At 42.0% G+C, this 17,962-nt stretch overlaps 1 protein-coding gene across 1 annotated transcript in view; it reads left to right on the top strand.

Moving 5' to 3' along the window:
- The window catches only part of csmd2 (CUB and Sushi multiple domains 2), a 201,255-nt gene extending 183,982 nt beyond the window's left edge, over positions 1-17,273 (top strand). The window contains exons 58-71 of the mRNA XM_076075332.1: positions 582-764; positions 3,937-4,113; positions 6,129-6,308; positions 6,545-6,718; positions 6,932-7,105; positions 8,820-8,893; positions 9,249-9,360; positions 9,646-9,825; positions 11,314-11,379; positions 11,616-11,777; positions 12,739-12,851; positions 13,494-13,581; positions 16,239-16,371; positions 17,114-17,273. Of these exons, the coding sequence (XP_075931447.1) occupies positions 582-764; positions 3,937-4,113; positions 6,129-6,308; positions 6,545-6,718; positions 6,932-7,105; positions 8,820-8,893; positions 9,249-9,360; positions 9,646-9,825; positions 11,314-11,379; positions 11,616-11,777; positions 12,739-12,851; positions 13,494-13,581; positions 16,239-16,371; positions 17,114-17,273 (1,976 nt within the window). The remainder of the gene's footprint in view (positions 1-581; positions 765-3,936; positions 4,114-6,128; positions 6,309-6,544; positions 6,719-6,931; positions 7,106-8,819; positions 8,894-9,248; positions 9,361-9,645; positions 9,826-11,313; positions 11,380-11,615; positions 11,778-12,738; positions 12,852-13,493; positions 13,582-16,238; positions 16,372-17,113) is intronic.
- The last annotated feature ends 689 nt before the right edge of the window (positions 17,274-17,962 follow it).

Below are 17,962 nucleotides of genomic sequence, written 5' to 3'. Positions count from 1 at the left end.
CTCACACACAGACCCACAAGCCGACAATATAACAGCATGCTGACAGTTTAATGTCACAATTCATGACATTCATATAAATTCGGGGGATTGCTAGTGTTCTCTCAACGGGCAATGAGCACAGCCTTTTTATAATGATTTCCCAGACTTTCTTAGCTATGCACTATTGAAGCGATATTGACCAGCGCCTTGTAAAATGAGAAGCGAGAGCAGCACGCAGCAGTACTAAACGGTTTGTGAGTGTTTTAAATGGAGAACATGGAATTATGAAGCAAATTGCAAAACATGTGTTGCGTCAATGGAATGAAAAATCACATCTTATTGCACATTTTCTGGATGTTGAACAAATAGATATAATGAAGCTTAGTGTATTTGGGAGGCTTATCACTCCTTAGCGTGGTCGGAGAATGGTATTTTGCCTGTGTTATAATCCTAATCCAATTATTATTATTAATATTAATATTATTATTTGTATGTAGAAAGTACATTTCTAATCTGTGTATCCACATGAGTTGTCAAAAATATTAGCTTTTTTTTCGCTACATTTTTCACAGAATCTTTTGTTGTTTTTTTTATCGTTCCAGGCGATGCAGCCGGGCTGTGCGGAGATCCAGGCATTCCCGTGCATGGAATCCGTCTGGGAGAGGATTTTACAGTCGGCACTGCTGTCCGCTTTAACTGTGAGCCCGGCTATACGCTGAAGGGTTCTCCAGAGAGAACTTGCCTGACTAATGGGACCTGGATCGGCACCCAACCTGAGTGTCATGGTAAGGAATACACTTATGTACTTGAAGTGTGCGTTTTATTTATTATTCACTGGCAAACATGGACTGGTAGATGGGGGTGATGGAACCCAGTTTCACAATCAGGATCACACTGCTCAGAAGGTTTTATGCCAATGTGCTTGGAAGGAGACTCTGGCCAATTGTCAGATTTTAGTTTCTGGAGGATGAATAATGACTTCAACTTTGTCTCCTCATCCCTTTATCCTCGCACAGATACTGGAGGGGTAATGGTAGTTCTGCCTCTAATCTGCATGTGTTGTCCTGTGCTGTTAGCTGTGTATGCATACTTGCTGGTAAGTCAAGTACGTTCACAGTCTGTGTTGTATTTCACAAAGCCTGTGTGTAGTGACCAAAAGAGTACAACCGTTTAGTGATAGGGTGAGCAGCCTATCTGAAATTTTGTTTATGTTTTGTATAGACCGAATCACAAAGTTTCCCCTCCAAGACAGAGAAGTGTATATTAGGGTCTGCTGAAGTGAGGGCAAGATCAATACAGATGCAGATTAGTGTGGCACCCACCAAGAGAAAGCTGAGCGTTAAGGTCTTTCAATTTAGTGGTCGATTCAGGTCCCAACTCTGACTTGTGGCAAGGGAGCTTTTTGAGCTTTGGGTAGTGACCAAAAGACTACAACCCTTTAGGGTCAGGGGGAGCAGCTTGGATATCAAGAAACAGCTGCTCCTCTCCGTTGAAAGCAGCCAGTTGAAGTTGTTCAGAAATCTGATCGGGATGCCTTCCCCTCCTATGTACTGTGGAAGTATTCTGGACACGTCCAACTGGAGACCCCAGAGCAGACCTAGAAGACTATGGAGGGATTGCATATCCCATCTGGCCTTGGAACTCCTTGAGATTCATTATGAGGAGCTGGAGGACATCGCTGGGGAAAGTCATGTGTGGGCTGCTGATTAAATTGCGACCACTCTGCAACCCAAACCAGGATAACTGGTGGAAAATGAATGGATGGATGGTTTGACAGACTTCTTCTAAGCAGTAATGAATGAACACAATGTCTGACCATGTAGTAACACATAAAGCAGGCCAGCTGTTGAGTTTTGATTGTACAGTAACTTAAGCTGAATTTAATGTTCACTGAACAACTACTTTTTTCCAAGCTGTCTTTTCTTTTGTGTATCCCTTTTCTCACTCCCTTTTGTCATCCTTTCCTCAGAAGATGAATTACTCCCACTGCATTTGTTCATCAAACCTTTGTATGCATAGATCTTGTATGGACACCCAAATGATATTCCTCAATTGTAGTTTATTGTTAACTTAGTGAATGTTTCAGAATGTGGTTACTTTGTGAATGAGTATATGTATAAGTCATCATCTCCACATTTGTATGGTTTTTCAGATCTAGCTGATCTAAACAAACCCCACCACTCAATTGCACATTCTAATCTTGTAGATTGTAGATTTATACTGTAGTCAGTGATTGTGTAATTAGCTGCTGCCTTTGCAAATTGAACGAAAGGCACATTGCACATTTGCATGTGCTTTGTGTGTGTTTGCAAAAAGCGATTGAGCGAGGAAGAATGGGAGAAATAACAGAGAATGTTTTCTCTATTGATTAGACCTTATAAGGCTTTTGATCTTTTTTGGCCTTGTGCAACATTGCATCCAGTCTGCTGCTGACACCTGAAAAAGCAGATTCTCCTAAAGTGTAGTGAGTGTGTCCAATCGATCTGGGTCTCAAGGCCCTACGCTATCCATTATTATTGCTGAGACTGGACAAGGAAACTACACACAGTGGGGAAAGAAAGAGTGCACTTCTTTACTGTCAAACATCTTGCATGCAGTAGCAAGAGTAAAATAGGAAGAGGCTGTTAAGGATGAGCTAAAGAAGTGATCTTTGCTGACAGCATGTATGGTTTATGTGTGCTTCAAAAATATCCTTGCAGCTTCAACATTTAATTAGTTGCCTGTCATGTGTATTGTCCATTTTCCTTTCATATTGGGTTTCAAATGAAATATTAATATTGTGTTTTGTTATTTCAGTGCTTGTTTTTTAACCTACATTTTTGATACTGGTGGCAGGTTGTGTCCAAGTGTTTTACTCACTAAAATAATAAAACCACCCATGAACTGGCAGTTGCAGTTTTCCACCTTCAAGTTGGAAAGTTCTATCTGGAGTTCTAATGTATTTCTTGTTTTTTCTGTTATTTTTCTTACTCTCCATGAACTCACAGCCCCTTTTCTTCCCTCATCCCGGCAAACAGCTTGTTATTTTCAGAAGCTTCATCCTGTCTGCCAGGTTGTTTTCACTTGTGCTCTTAACACCCCCTACACACACACACACACACACACACACAACCTCTCTACCTTGCCTCACTCTGTCTCATTCCCTCTCTGGTGTGTGGTATGCCCACTAGCTGAGGTTGCCCACCTGTTCTCGGTTGGCACAGACTACAAGGACCAGGCCGCATCTGGTCATTAAGGGAGGGCAAAGCCCATGGGGCTCAGAGGGCCCGGGGCAAGCTGGAAACTGTAATGAACAGGACCATCGCTGGTGGCAGGACAGACACCAAGGGACTTTGTGAGCAAAGGATCTGTCAATCAAAGGCAGAGCTCCTTATGAAGTAGGACTCAGGAGAAGATGAGGGTGGTGGTAAGGTGGGCGGATGAAGAGCAGATGGAACAGGGAAAATAAAGAGTGAAGAACGCATATCAGACACATGAAGTAATATAAAAGGAATGGATTAGAAAACCAATCTACATATATTTTGTTTAATCAACTGAATAAGTCTTAATTAAAATACACATGAAGAACAGGATGAAGTCAAAGTCAATGGGTAAAGGGTATTTCTTCAGAAACTAAACCTTTCTGATTTCCAGAAAATACAAAATATTTCTGTTGGCAGTTGATTGCCTTTTAGTGATCTCTGAATGGAACTTACACATGATTCGTATCAACTTTATCATCGACATAATCAGAGGTTTTACGCATTTAGGTTGGAGAAATGAGAGTCAAATGAGAAGACTTTTCCAAAAATGCTTGCCAACACTCTCCTCAACCCCCACCTTTCTCCCCATGGAACACCCCACACACTCATTACTAACTTACACTTTCTCCTCTGGTCACTCCGGATTTAGTGCGTAAATGAATATTACCTAATCTACGGTAACTCTGAGCCCTCTCTTTTTCTCTTTTGTCTTCAGTGATCTCCTGTGGAAACCCAGGAACTCCACGTAATGCCCAGATCCTGATCCACGATGGCCTAACGTTTTCCAGATCTATTACTTACACTTGCAGAGAGGGCTACTACTCAACCGGCATGCTTACCCGACACTGCACTGTTAACGGGTCCTGGACCGGCAACATGCCTGAGTGCTCTGGTAATTAACATCCCCGACAGAGAAAGAGCCTCTCTCGTGCTTATCTTTTTGTCCATACTTTAATTAAATTCATGCTCTAGTTGAGGCTGCACGGTGCTATCGTGGCTAGCACTGTCGCCTCACAAAGAGGGGTCCAGGTTTGAACTCGGACTGGACGTGGGTTTTCTCCAGGTTCTTTGGCTTCCACGGTCCAAAGACATGCAGCTTAGATGACTGTAAATTGCCCGTAGGATAAGCGGTTATGGGTAATGGATGGATGGCTTGGCTTATACACATTTACAGGTTGTCTAGCTGTTGGTGTCTCATTTTCATTTGGACTTGAACAGTAGTTTACCCTTTGCAATATGGTGAATAGTTCTGACACCAGCAGAATACATATCAAAATCTTGTAGGGGAGGGGCAGGCAGGTTAAATTGCTAATGTTTTGCAAGATATTTAATGTTGTGCAAGAAAAACAGGAAAACATGGAAGATGTGCAATTGCTTCTAACGGCAGGTTTTCTTTGTAACGAATGACTCACTTTCAAGGACAATGGTCTGAGGACTGGTCTCTTCAAATGGCACAGGCCTGACTGACAGCCCTTTATCATCATGTCTCACAAAAGATACACAGCTGCTATACAGAGCCAAGAGACCCCGGCAAATAGAGGTCACCAAGAGAACCACTTCCTCCTGAATGGAGAGGATAAACCCTAAGCAGCACCATGATGGATTTCAGAACTCTGTAATCCATAGGAGTGAAAGGGTACATGTTGACGCAGTTTGTTAGTCCATCTTTAGTGAGGTAAGGATATGTGAATAGGACCATTTTTGGTTGAATGATTTCTACTGATTTCTTGTGTACTGTATGCTCAAGGGATTTATTTGACCGAGGTGGCTACTGGAATCTCCTCTCCATTTTAGCTGTACATTACTAAATGTAACTTACATTTACATTTGTTAAAAAGAAAAATGACACCTTTAGTATCATGTACCAAAGCAGTGGATAGTTGGCTGTTGACAATCTAAGTATATCGTTGTGCAAGAGGAGAAATCATCTCACTGTATCGCAAGTTCTGTAGGTATTGTTATAGGGTACATAGTCTTAGATAGACGTTATGGCTGCAGGCGACACACTCTTACCAGCCCGGTGGGAAGTGTAAGTGCTTGCTCAGTCAAGGGGAGACACTATACCTTCAAAACGCTCAGTTTCCTCACCCTACTGGGACTTTCGCTGCAATGTTGGTCATATGCAGTTAATAATTCCTTTTGTGTCCCATGGCAACTTAGCGCAAGTTGTCCTTCTGTGCCCTGGATGTTTCTATCTTAGACATTTACAGCGGATGCTGAGCAATGATGCTGCTGAGTCAAACAGTGCAAATCTTACTGTTGTTACGCTGCTTTCCCCGCAGCATGTAAAAGTATACATGCTGCTTTCCCCGCAGCATGTAAAAGTATAATCAAAGACAAATGTGGTTCGTTTTGGAGCTTTAGGGAGCTACTGTAGAGGGATACCCCTCACAAGATGTAGTCTCTCTGCACCCCAAAAGCTCTAAACTGGAGATAATCGAAGTGCAAGGAAAGTTCATTCAGATAATACACATGAAGTCACACTGTCGGGTTATGGTGATTGAAGACTAGTTGCATAGTAAGTGATGTTTTTAAGCAGAATAAATATATCATCCAAAAGTGGCTGTGCATAAATGAATGAAGCGCTAAATACCTGTGAAGACACATCAAATATGTTGCTTTTTAGATTGTTAAATGTTGTTTGTGAGGTGAACTGTGTGATATTGATCTGCGGCTTTACCAAGGACAACCAAATGTGAAACATACTAAATCATCAAATAACATGGCTCTACGTGATGAAATACCGAACTTTATCAAGTCCTCCATTGATTTTCTTCTCTTGCTTGAACCCAAATGAACTCTCTCCACATCTCTGTCCTTGTGTTCCGCTACGTCTGTCTTCATTGTCGATTTGTTTCACCCATTTCCATTCATTCTTATTTCTTCATCCTGTATTTGTCTCTGCAGTAATCAACTGTGGTGACCCTGGAGTGCCAGCCAACGGGGTGAGGCTGGGCAATGATTTCATTTACAACTTCACAGTCAGTTTCCAGTGTTCTCCTGGTTTCACCATGGATGCGGACCGGGCCTCAACTCTTACCTGCACCAAGGACCGTACCTGGAATGGCACCAAACCTCACTGTAAAGGTAAAGTTGTGTAGTATGATCTGAATAACAAAACAGTGATGAGATACATCTCGATGATGGCATAGGTGACATGGAAGGAAGAAGTTATTATGGAAGGCTAGAGCTAATGAATACATATATTGGTCTTACTGGAGTACTCATTACATTAATACTTACTTAGACTGGAACGCATCACATCATTTAAACTAATATGCAGAATCCATGATGTCCTGCAATGCCTCTTTGTCTCCTTGTAGCGATCGTGTGTGGTCCACCACCTATCATCCCTAATGGACAGGTTGTCGGTACAGACTTCACCTGGGGCTCAAGCATCAGTTACTCCTGCAACCAAGGCTACCAGCTGTCCCTGCCCACTGTGTTAACATGTCAGGGCAACGGCAACTGGAGTGGAGAGAAACCTCAGTGCTTCCGTAAGTGGCACCACGCTGAAATTCCAAATTACATTACATGTCATGTATGTCGTTCTGACATTTCTATCACCTAAGTATGTATCCATGTCCATGTGTGTAACATCCCCCCCCCCCCCCCCCCCCCCCCCCCCTTGGAAGATATTGAATTAAAACCCAACATGGTTGGTGGGTCACCTCACATTGTCCTGTTTCTCTCTGTCTTCATCTTTGCAGCTGTGTTCTGTGGAGACCCAGGGATGCCTGCCCAGGGGAGGAGGGAGGACCGAGGATTCACTTATCTCTCCTCTGTCTCCTTCTCCTGCTTCCCTCCACTTATCCTGGTGGGCTCTACCAGGAGATATTGTCAATATGATGGCACCTGGAGTGGCACACAACCCTCTTGCATAGGTAAGATAATTGCTTGTCCATTTACAGTATAGTCTAACAAATTGATGTACTAATCTAAACATGGGCATGGTAGTTTTACTACATATCTGTTCTTTCATATAATGCCCTAGTTTCAGTGTGAGACAGGCCTTCCATTGGCTGGCTTGCATTATTCCCCCTTATGTTCTCCCTTGTAATCCTGATTGCGTTTTGCAATTAAAAAAATAATGCATGCAAAACACATTTGACCCAGCTACAAGCTATTTTGATTCTGTTCTTCCATTCTTATTAGTGCAATCAATTCAACCAACCCTGAACATTTCAGAATTACCGTAAATATAGACATAATGTGGAGAAACTGAAGGTCTGGCAGTGCAGTCAAGAGTGCACCAGGGGCCCCGTTTCACCACATTTACACCATGCAACCTGCGATTTGCAACATGAGATCAATTCCTCGCAAGCAAACACTGCACTCGTGACCCGTGCATGAGCAACAATTTGCAATTTGCGAGCGAATATCATTTGTGAAACTGACACCATTCGTAAACTGCATGTAATTTAATACACTTTTGTTTTGCCCCTGGTGTCATCCGAAATATTGTCCAGTTCTGTAATCAAAATATCTTAAGCAGTACACTTCCTTAAATAAGGAAGAGCAATACCATTTGAGTTACAACGTATACATTTGGAAGATGTAGTTAGAAAGAGTCAAGGAAATCACACAGTGGTCAGGAACATATTGTGAGTAAAGTCAAATGTATTGTGTCAGTCCTTAGGTCCATTGTAGTATTTGAAGTGCTATAACATTATGCACATATGCCAAGTCTTTGACCAAACATGTATTCATTATAGCCAAAATCCACCACCTGTGAATCATTTATCAGCCTCTTTGTTGAAAAACCATAATGCCCGGCATGTGGGAAAGGTTAAACTAAGATTTAGTGAGATGTAATAAATCTGAAATAGAACCTGTGTTGTACATCTACAGTACCTAGCTGCCGCTGACATGGCTTTACATCATATCTGGTAACACTTCTTAGTTGCTATAAATTCACTGGAAAGACTGGCCTCTCGTGGCTTTTTGTTCAACTTCTAGATGTGACAATGAATACTTGAAGCTGATGGAAACCTCTTGTAAATGACATCGTCCATTTATTCCTTAACATTTTTCAAAATGAGCTCAAATGAGCAATGTTTCTGTTCTCCTTTGAAAAGAAATGGCCCAGTCTGTTACTTTTAAGAGCAACAGAGTGCAAAAAGCTCCATGAACTCATGAGTTGATCAATATAATGTTTTTTTTTTTGGCGTCTAAAGAGCACATTCTTGCAAAATGTTAGTTAACTGATGAGCAGGATGTGTGGACTGAAAAGGCCTGACATTCAGGTAAAGGATCATTTTAATCTCAATTAGGCTTTTCCTAGCTAAATCAATTTTGAATAAATAAATTTAAAAAATGAGCAATGACAGAAAGTGGGTTCAGACAACTAAAAAGATGTTGCAGGATTTGTGTATGTTCACTCAGGTCTGTATACTCAAAGTGTGTGGATACAGTATTGTATAGCCTTCACTCCCGCAGTCAGTATTTCACACCAGATATGTAAAAAATGTAATTTCCCCTACATTGTCTCTAAGGTGACATATCCATTTGTTGTGGGTGGCGTATATTAGATGGGACCTGCTTTAACATGACAGCAGTTATCACAGAATTGCTGTGTATGTGTTTGTTTTTTTTCAGATCCCACTCACACTACCTGTGGAGACCCTGGCATTCCTCTCTTTGGAAATCAGAACAACAGTCAAGGCTACCAGGTATGAATATGTGGTCACACAGGAAATTGAATTCATATTAAAGAAAAAAAAAAGCTTTTCATTAAAGGCTGGAAGTTTCAAAATCTGACTGATTAATCGTTTGAGCTCAACACAATGTGTAAGGAGGATGCCATCTGCTGTGTTGTTCCACAACTTAATAGTTCTACAAAAATGAAATACAGTGTCAAGAAAGTAGAAACTAAGTCAATAAATGAATCTTAGTTTACACACAAATACTAATCACAAGGACTAACAAACACCTCTTCTTTTTGTGAGGTGTGCTTGCTGTGATGTATATTACGTATGCTCATAGTCCAGTCCACGTTTTCACAAGCTCTTGTGTGTCCTCTTACAGATCAGCAGCACTGTGTTCTTCAACTGTAGAAAGGGCTACTTACTTCAGGGCTCCATTTCTCGCACTTGTCTGCCCATCCTCACTTGGAGTGGTTTTCAACCTGAGTGCATTGGTAAGTACGCAGTCTGCTCATGTTAACATAAAAGCATGTGTATTGTTAAGTGGAAATCTTAACATTGAGCAAAAGTTTGCATTACTAAAAATGCGGCGCCCAAATATCCCCTATATTCTTCCTTGACCCCAAACCTCCACCTGGGCTGACTTATTCTCTCCCACTATATATGTGTTTTTTGCATTCTTATCTGTTGATCCTCTGATCCCTCTCCCTGTTCATCTCCTCAACCCTCAACTTTCCTTCTTTGGTCCCTCTAATCCTTCCCTCCCTCTCTTTATCCAGCCCACCACTGCAGCCAGCCAGAGATGCCAGCCCAGTCTGACGTTAGAGCCATTGAACTGCCATCCCTTGGCTACACACTGATCTATACATGTCAGCCTGGCTTCTACTTGGCCGGAGGATCAGAGCACAGGACCTGCAGGTCCGATGGGAGCTGGACAGGGAAACAACCTCTTTGTGCAGGTATAAACATGGTTACATTACGTCCATAAGGGAAGACTGAGAAATACTCAATATTAAATATGCAAAGACATGCATACACATGCACCCTGTTTGCGTTTGCTGCTGTTAAATCTCTACAATATTACTTACAAGACTGGAGTGAATGTTAACACATCATTTATCATCTGACCTTGCACATGGGCACAAACAAGCACATTCACCAAACCTCATGGGTTTACAGACGTGTGCACTTGGCCGCCCACTGTCCCACACAGTCGTATTAAACACTTAAAACACTTCACCTCATATTTGTAATGTGCAGTTTCCATTAGCGGCCTCTTTTAAAACCACTGGGGTCTGTGCTGACTCGGGATTTAGTGGTGACTCAAGTTTAGGAAATTTGGGATTCAGCGTTCAACGTTGATGAATAGCTGCGTTATCACTTGCTTATTCTCAGACACATGCCAGGGTAGGACGGCCCATCCATCACACAATTGAACTCCGTGTAATTACACACTCACAGAGTCAAACCTCACCACACACACACACAAGCTTTGAAACATTAACAAGGGTGCAGAACCTGATTAGGCCAATGCATCCCATTGATTAGGTTAGCAGAAGTACCTCTTTGGTGAGGCAGTGTTAACAAGGTCTAGCAGACAAATAGACCGCCATTAAGACACCCCCAAGCGTTGGCCTAAATACATACAGGAAAAAAATAGAGTCATCGACACACAATTATCGAGGGTAGACGGATGCTAATAGCTTGAAGAGAAAGCCGTACAAGAGGAGGACCTCCGTGTGATGGATGCCATGCCAAGCCGTTGCTGAACCATAAAGGGGTGATGGGGTTGTTTTTAAGGCCATGTCATTAAAACTGAGGGAAAGAAAGAGAACTAGCCTTAGCACATTCAGGATATTAACAGCGCCTGTGGGCGCAGTGATGGAAGGGAAGCTCAAAAGACTGGCACCTAATAAAGCACAAGGCTGCAGGAGTGTGTGTGCATGTGTTTTTGTTTGTGTCGATATACACATTTATCCAAGGTGATGTTTGTGCTCATAAACTACCGTCAGTATACCTGTCTTTGTTTGTAGTTGCATGTAAGCCCCCTTCGCTCTGTTTGCCTGTGTGGGTGTATGTTTACTACTGTGGTGTCTTCCCGGGGCCCCGTGTGAGCAGTAAGGCATTATTAAAGTGCTTCCCTCGAAGCTGTGAAACTGTGTCTCTGACTTAGCAAAAGCCCCACAGGGACAACCGGGCTGCTCTCTGAGGCACGAGCCGGGTCCTGTCGCAGGCAGACCTCACTCTGTCCATCACATGGTTTATTAGTCGTGAAAGTAGAGAGGAAGTGCTGATGGTGACATCGTTCTACACTGCAATTACCTTAGGGCTATATCAAGAGAAAATTGTCTTCCATTGTCGCTTTCCTGAGGCATACACTGTACCGGTTCACAGGATAAACTGGGGAATTATTTTTTCAGTAAGTTCTGTTTTGTTGTGCTCTTCAGCTGATAATCGCCCGAGTGGTAAGAGCCCAGTGGGGACAGTGCAGGAGCCACCCTCCAAATTACCAGGTAAGACGTCTCCTTGTTATATTTGAAGATGCTTTTAATTCGATTTGTTTCAATTATTATGTGTTAAGTTATGTGTCTGTGGTTCTCAGTGAGAATCTGAAAATGTTTTAAATTTGACTTCTGTATAGTGGATGGGGAGCCTCATCAAAATAGGTTAAACTTTAGTGCACTTGTATTCAAATGACAGTATGTACTCTTCTTTGTCTGCCCTATATCCACCCTTTTTCTTCTTTCAGTCCCTGGTGGTGTATTTGCTAAGAACTCTCTCTGGAGGGGATCCTATGAGTACCTGGGGAAGAAGCAGCCGGCTATGCTCAGCATCACTGCTTTTGAACCCTTTAGCAATCGTGTTAACGGGACACTCATCGACCACAGCGGAGTGGAACTCAAACTGGCCGGTTGGTACACCAAAAGCAGAAGTCACTGTCGAGACCTTCAAAACATTCTCACACATACGCACAAGAATTCACTGTGTTTGGGTTTAAACAAACAGACAATGTCAGATACGATCCAGTGAGGAACAAGAAAACAGTGGAGTCCCTGCGTTGAATAGATCATTGCTGCTGTTACAGAACAGCCGACGTTTAATTCTTTTTCCCCCTGTCGCATAATTACCGTGCAGCTGTGATCATTACGACTCAAATTTGCATCCGTAACGGCTTGGACAGTTCACTCCTGCTGGCCGCCATCAATCTTCATCACATTGTAGTAAAAATGATTTTCTACAGTTACAAATTGCCCCACTCTCCAGTGAAAGTAATGTTGCTGATGCAGAGTTACGGAGTATTGTTGTGTTCGCACAATATACATATATATATATTTTTTTTTTTTTCAGATAAATAATCCAGCCTTTTTGCGAGCGTTTCTTAACCTGGCATTATTATTGTGCCTAAAAATAAAAATTCTGCAAATGTTATGTTTTAATAAATCATTTACTTAAAGGATACATCTCATGACGCTCTGTAGTTGTCCAAATGTGAATGGAAAAAACACATCCATAAAGGAATTGATCCTACCAACAAGTATTGCCAGTGTAGCTAAAGCCTGATATATCTTCTTCCTCTCTGCCGTTGAGCTAGCCAATTAGCCACACTGTTGCACAGGGTGACATGTTGCTTCATTAAGTAATTAGATACATTTAATGTGATTACATTTATTATACAGGTTTGCTGAATTGGCATCATGATTTCATCTTCTGACAAATGAAAGATTTATTCCTGATTTTAAAAAAAAGTCATGTTGCAAATCTTTAGTTTTTGAATTCCTATATGTGTGTGTAGACATATCGCATGACCCCTTTCAGTTTGTTTGAGTCTGGCTGTTGCTCCAAACTAACTGTTAACATGTTTTTTCTTCTAGGTACGTACAAGAAGGAGGAATCTCAGCTGCTGCTACAGGTCCACCAGATCACAGGCCCTGTGGATATCTTTGTCAACAAGTTCAAAAGAGACTACTGGGCCCTGGACGGACATGTAAGTACAAGTCCAGGGTCAGGTTCAATACAGGACCTGTCTTTGTGACTGCAAAGATGTTCCATCACACTCACAGACACAAACACACAAACACACACGCACCTTTAATGTGAAATATGCACGAGCACACATACACACTAACCTTGTCACTCTGGGGAGATGGAGGGCCCACCAAGAGTTTTCTCTTTAATTAAAATGTCAGTTAAATCATTGCCTGGTAATCAGGACTCGACAGACCCCCTCCACTCCTCTCTCCAGTATTATCCCCCAACCGCAGGCACCTCTAATGCACACCCACTCCATGTATAATTTTAAAAAGCAGGTCACGGTATATACGCGTGCGCCACTGTGTGGCAAGCCTCACATCACTTGAGTGTTTACGTACAGAAGCAAGCAGAAAATTCCTCTTGTGTGTCACATGGCCGAGTGTGTTTATGTTTGTGCTCTTGAGCAGAAAACGTCATATTAAATGTCAGCTATGAGAGCGCCTCTCAGCTCCTTTGACATGGTATTTCAGTTTCTGCGTGCACCAGCTGCTGACACTTTGATGAGACTCTCCTTTGTGAAGCCTGGATGTGACACATAAAGTGTCTGTCTTCCATTCCTCTCTCTCTCTCTCTCTCTCTCTCTCTCTCTCCCTAGGTGTCCTACATCTCTTCTTCCAACTCCGTTGTGTACCAGGGATTTGTCAGAGGAAAAGGCTTTGGCCAATTTGGTCTCCAAAGACTGGGTGAGTAAGCTGTCCACTTGGTTATCGAAACCGCTGTGACCAAGCTGTCTCCTGGGGGGAAGACTGTGTGTCCGTGTTTTTTCCTGTCTGGATTTCTATCACAGAAAGCTTTCTCTTAAAATACGTCTTGCATCCTTTAAGCTTAGCTGCTTCCACAGCATGTCATTTGCTTTGTTGGATTTATAATTTATTTACTTTCACAAATGTGAAAACACTTTTGGAGAATGTGTCTGTGAATCCAGCGTAACGAGGCAAACCCCGGTTCAAAAACATGATTTAATAGTCAGAAAATGACATCCACAGGCACACACACTACACTTATACACACAACACAGCTACAGAAAACCTCTCCTTCACGAGTGCGTGTGTGTGTTGATGCTCGCAGGGTCTTTGCCATGTCAAGTCACCCCACATCTTGCCGTTTTGATACAGTAAATATCATCCATTCTTTGCTGTGTGTCATTCTGTGGTTCCTTCAGCGACTTTAGCTACGCTTTCATAGATATTGAATATTTTTTCGAAAAAGCTGCAGCTATCCAACGAATTCTGCTCCATGTTCGTGACCTAGAAATCCCACCCATATGATCCTCCTTGCTACAGTTTGTATACAGCAAATGCTTACAGCCTGACTCCATGAATCTGTATGGCTGCTGCTGTCATACAGTTATGTGTATGATTCACCTACAACTGCAAACACTCCCTACTCTTCTGCCTGAACTATATAAGGCACATGGGAAAGAGAAACACATGATATATAACATAGACAGAATATATAAGGTTTTACCCATATGGTGTTTGACGATGTGCATTATAATGTGTGCATTTTAAAAAGATGCTGTTATTGTGATACTTGGTATTGATAAAGAAAGGGAAATTGCTTCTTATTCTTCTCATAAGATTTTTGCCAATTCACAACTTTTCTTTCCTGCTGCCACCCACTGTTACAATCCAGTTAAAAACAACCAACGTATGTTTGAATGGAGAAAACATATTAATTGATTTATTAACTACTAAACAGCAATCAAGGCCAGTCTTGTGCCGAGAGATTGAGAAAAGTTTTGGACGTTAAAACGTAATTTCTTCTCCATCTTCATCATCAATTTCACGTTTTTCTATGAAATCCCAGAAGTTGGACTTAATCTCACTCCTGAGTGGACACACACAAGATTGCAGAGTGATCTGATACGCATTAGCTTGAATATGTACTCATGTGTTCTCCCAGTACGAAACCCTCCATCAGCCATCGGGGCTAGTTAATTAAAAACTGTCATTTTTTTCATGTAGCCTTGACAGCCTCAGCCTCTCACAAAGTCCCTGTGGGCACACTGCGTTCATGTAGGAATTCTATACATGGAAGAAATGGCAAGAACTGTTATGTCTGTGTGAGATATAACTAATAACATTTAAATATAAGCTAAAATCCTCTACATGCAGATGTGTTGTATTCCCTATTCCATATCTGACAAGCAGATAACGCTCATACCTTTGCTGTTTTTTTTTTTTTTTGCTAATGCTTTTGAAGTTTAAACGATTTGACAAGAATTTGGCAGCTTTTAAAAAGCAACGCCCAGATTGGAGTGGCTTCCGTGTTTGCTGTAAGGCAGACCCAAGAGCAGCAGTGTAGGTACGGAAATACAACCAATATGGAATTGACTAACACGGATTAAGTGTGTGTATGCACGGGTAAAGTTGTGTGAACATAGTGAAAGTGGATGTGAAAACCTGCTGTAATGAGAGAGGTGCTTGAACAGCAGGTGCAGAACCCTCTCCCCCCCCCCCCCCCCACCCCCCCCCCCCCCCCCACCCACCCACCCCTCTCCCTGCCACAGCACACTGATTGAGCAAACAGCTCTTTATTAATACTGAGGGCTGGGGCTGGTGCCAGGGCATTCATGTGTATGTGTGTTTAAGTGTGTATGACAAAAGCGGATGGGGGGGGGGGGGGGGGGTTAGGGTTGGACGTCTTGGAAATGATCCTACTCAATTTGTCGAGGTTTTCCTGCTTTGTTTTATCTCAGTGGTGGTGTAACTGCAAGTGCAGTTTGCTTGTGCGAGTGCGTTTGTGCATGTGTGTGTGCCCGCGCTCATGCAGCAGGGGGTTGATTTGCAACACCACAGATTCCACTAATTGAATTCCTTCTTGTTTGTCACTCGTCCTTTATTGGAGCCTTTTTGGCGTTCTGTGGCAAACAGGTGGGCTGTCACTCCTCCGGTGTTGCTGTTGCAGACACACTCGCCTCCAGAAATTAGAGAATGAATCTGAAATGACTTAATAGCTTTTGGCGTTTGATGTCCGTAATTACGACTCATTGCTAGGATGATGAAATTTGACATTCCCACGGGGGGTGGAATGAAAATAAAGCATAGTAATAGACTTTAAAAAGTCACTTATTTGCTAGGTCTGTTATGTATAAGTGGAGCCTTCCTGGCAGACCTCTTCAGCTTTTACAATTCACTTTATTTCGCTGTGCTGTGGTTACTGTTTATTTGCCTTAAATTTTTATCACAACTTCTTGGCAGAAGGTGAGGAGCGTTTCCCTTTGTTTCTTTTAATTGTTGTATTCATGGGATATAATTATAATGTCTACCGCTAAAGTGGTATTTCACCGAAGGGAGGCTAAAACAAGGGCTTAATGTCTTTTCTCTTTTTCTTCCAGAGAGCTTAGATCTCAGCAGAGACAACCAAGGCTACAACTTTGCATCCAACAGCAGTTCAGTGGCGGCAGCCATCCTAGTGCCTTTTATAGCCATGATCATTGCAGGCTTCGCTCTGTACCTCTACAAACACAGGTAAGGCTCCTACCGTTGATCTATTTCACAGTACTCCTCATCTGCAGGCAAGATTTTATCTGCAAAGTTAGCTGTTGCCAGATAGGAATCTTGCTTGATTTCATTTGCATTCACCCTTCAGAATATATTAACTTGATATGGATTATTTTAATCCACTAATGCATATGTTGACCGTTTAAAAGGAGATAAAACGACCCTCCTTCCTAGAAAACAAACTGGTTCATAACAGTGAGACAGGCGGAAGTGGTACCTGCTCGATGCAGTATTCGCACACACTGTCCCATAGCTGAGTGAGTGAGTGAGTGAGTGAGTGAGAGAGAGAGTGACCTACCTACGTACAGCACCTACCTCAATTTGCACATGGACTTATCCAATGCAAATCAGTATAGCCATATTAGTGTTGGAACAATTAGTTGATTAATCAATTCGTCGATTAACCAAAAAGTGATTAGCAAAATATTGACAGTGAATTTATTATTAGTCATTTATTTGGCACAAATGCAAAGCGTTGGCTGGTTCCAGCTTCTTAAATGTGATTATATGCTGATCTTTTCAGATATAATGTCACAGACTAGACTAATATCTCATTAATTAATCGACAAAATAATCAGTGGATCAATCAATAATAAAATATTTGTCGATTGCAGCCCTAATAACACATATCTCTGCTTTATACTTGCTGTAGCCACCCCCTTATGGGAGCTGATCTCATTGTTCAATATATTGATTTGTTTCATTTCAGGAGAAGACCCAAAGTCCCCTTCAATAGTTACGTGGGCCATGAGAACACTAATGGACGAGCTACGTTCGAGAACCCCATGTATGACCGCAACATCCAACCCACTGACATCATGGCCAACGAGACAGAGTTCACAGTCAGCACAGTGTGCACAGCTGTATAGCAACTGCTTCCTCCAGAGGTACGAATCGAAACACCACCACGCCTTGTGGGTTCATGATAAAGTAAGGAGGTAGAGCACCAGGCATCTGAAAGTAGAGGAAGTTATCACCATGTGTGGCTTGCTTGAGTCAATCCCGAGCAACAAGACACCGATTCTCAGAATACAGCTGCAAACTAAACCTTTAACGTCCCTCTGGAGTCTTCCGAGAATAGAAAAGTGGATTATTTTCTTTCGGCTGCATTTCCTTTGATCTGTATCTCCCATATTAATTAATTTGATTTGGTTTGTTTATGCTTTATTGAAAGTGATGGAACATGTATTTTTTTAATTTGAACTCTGATGAAAATATTATGTTCATCTTTTTATCTTCTCTCTTCTTTGTGATTTCCCTCACCTTTGTCTCCATTTCTTCGGTTATTGCTTACCTTTTTTTTTCTTTGCCTATATCCCTTTAATCTTTCTTTCCTGTGTATATTTTCTTTTAATTTGTCTCTCTTCCTCTCTTTTCTCCTATTATCTCTCATCTTGTCCTTTTCCCACACACCCCCCTTACATCCATTCCTGTACCCTTGATTCAGTTCTGGGAGGAGAAGTGCACCACATCTTAGCTCGCCTGCCAACAGAGGACATCCATAGTTCCTCGAGCAGAGGGCAAGACAAAGATTATTTTATTTCCTGTAATACATTCA

This window comes from Anarhichas minor, unplaced genomic scaffold (genome assembly GCF_050575085.1).
Source record: "Anarhichas minor isolate MPS153535 unplaced genomic scaffold, ASM5057508v1 ptg000051l, whole genome shotgun sequence".
Lineage (NCBI taxonomy): Eukaryota > Metazoa > Chordata > Actinopteri > Perciformes > Anarhichadidae > Anarhichas > Anarhichas minor.
Note: the sequence above shows the minus strand (reverse complement) of the source record. Positions and strands in the feature narration are given on the sequence as shown.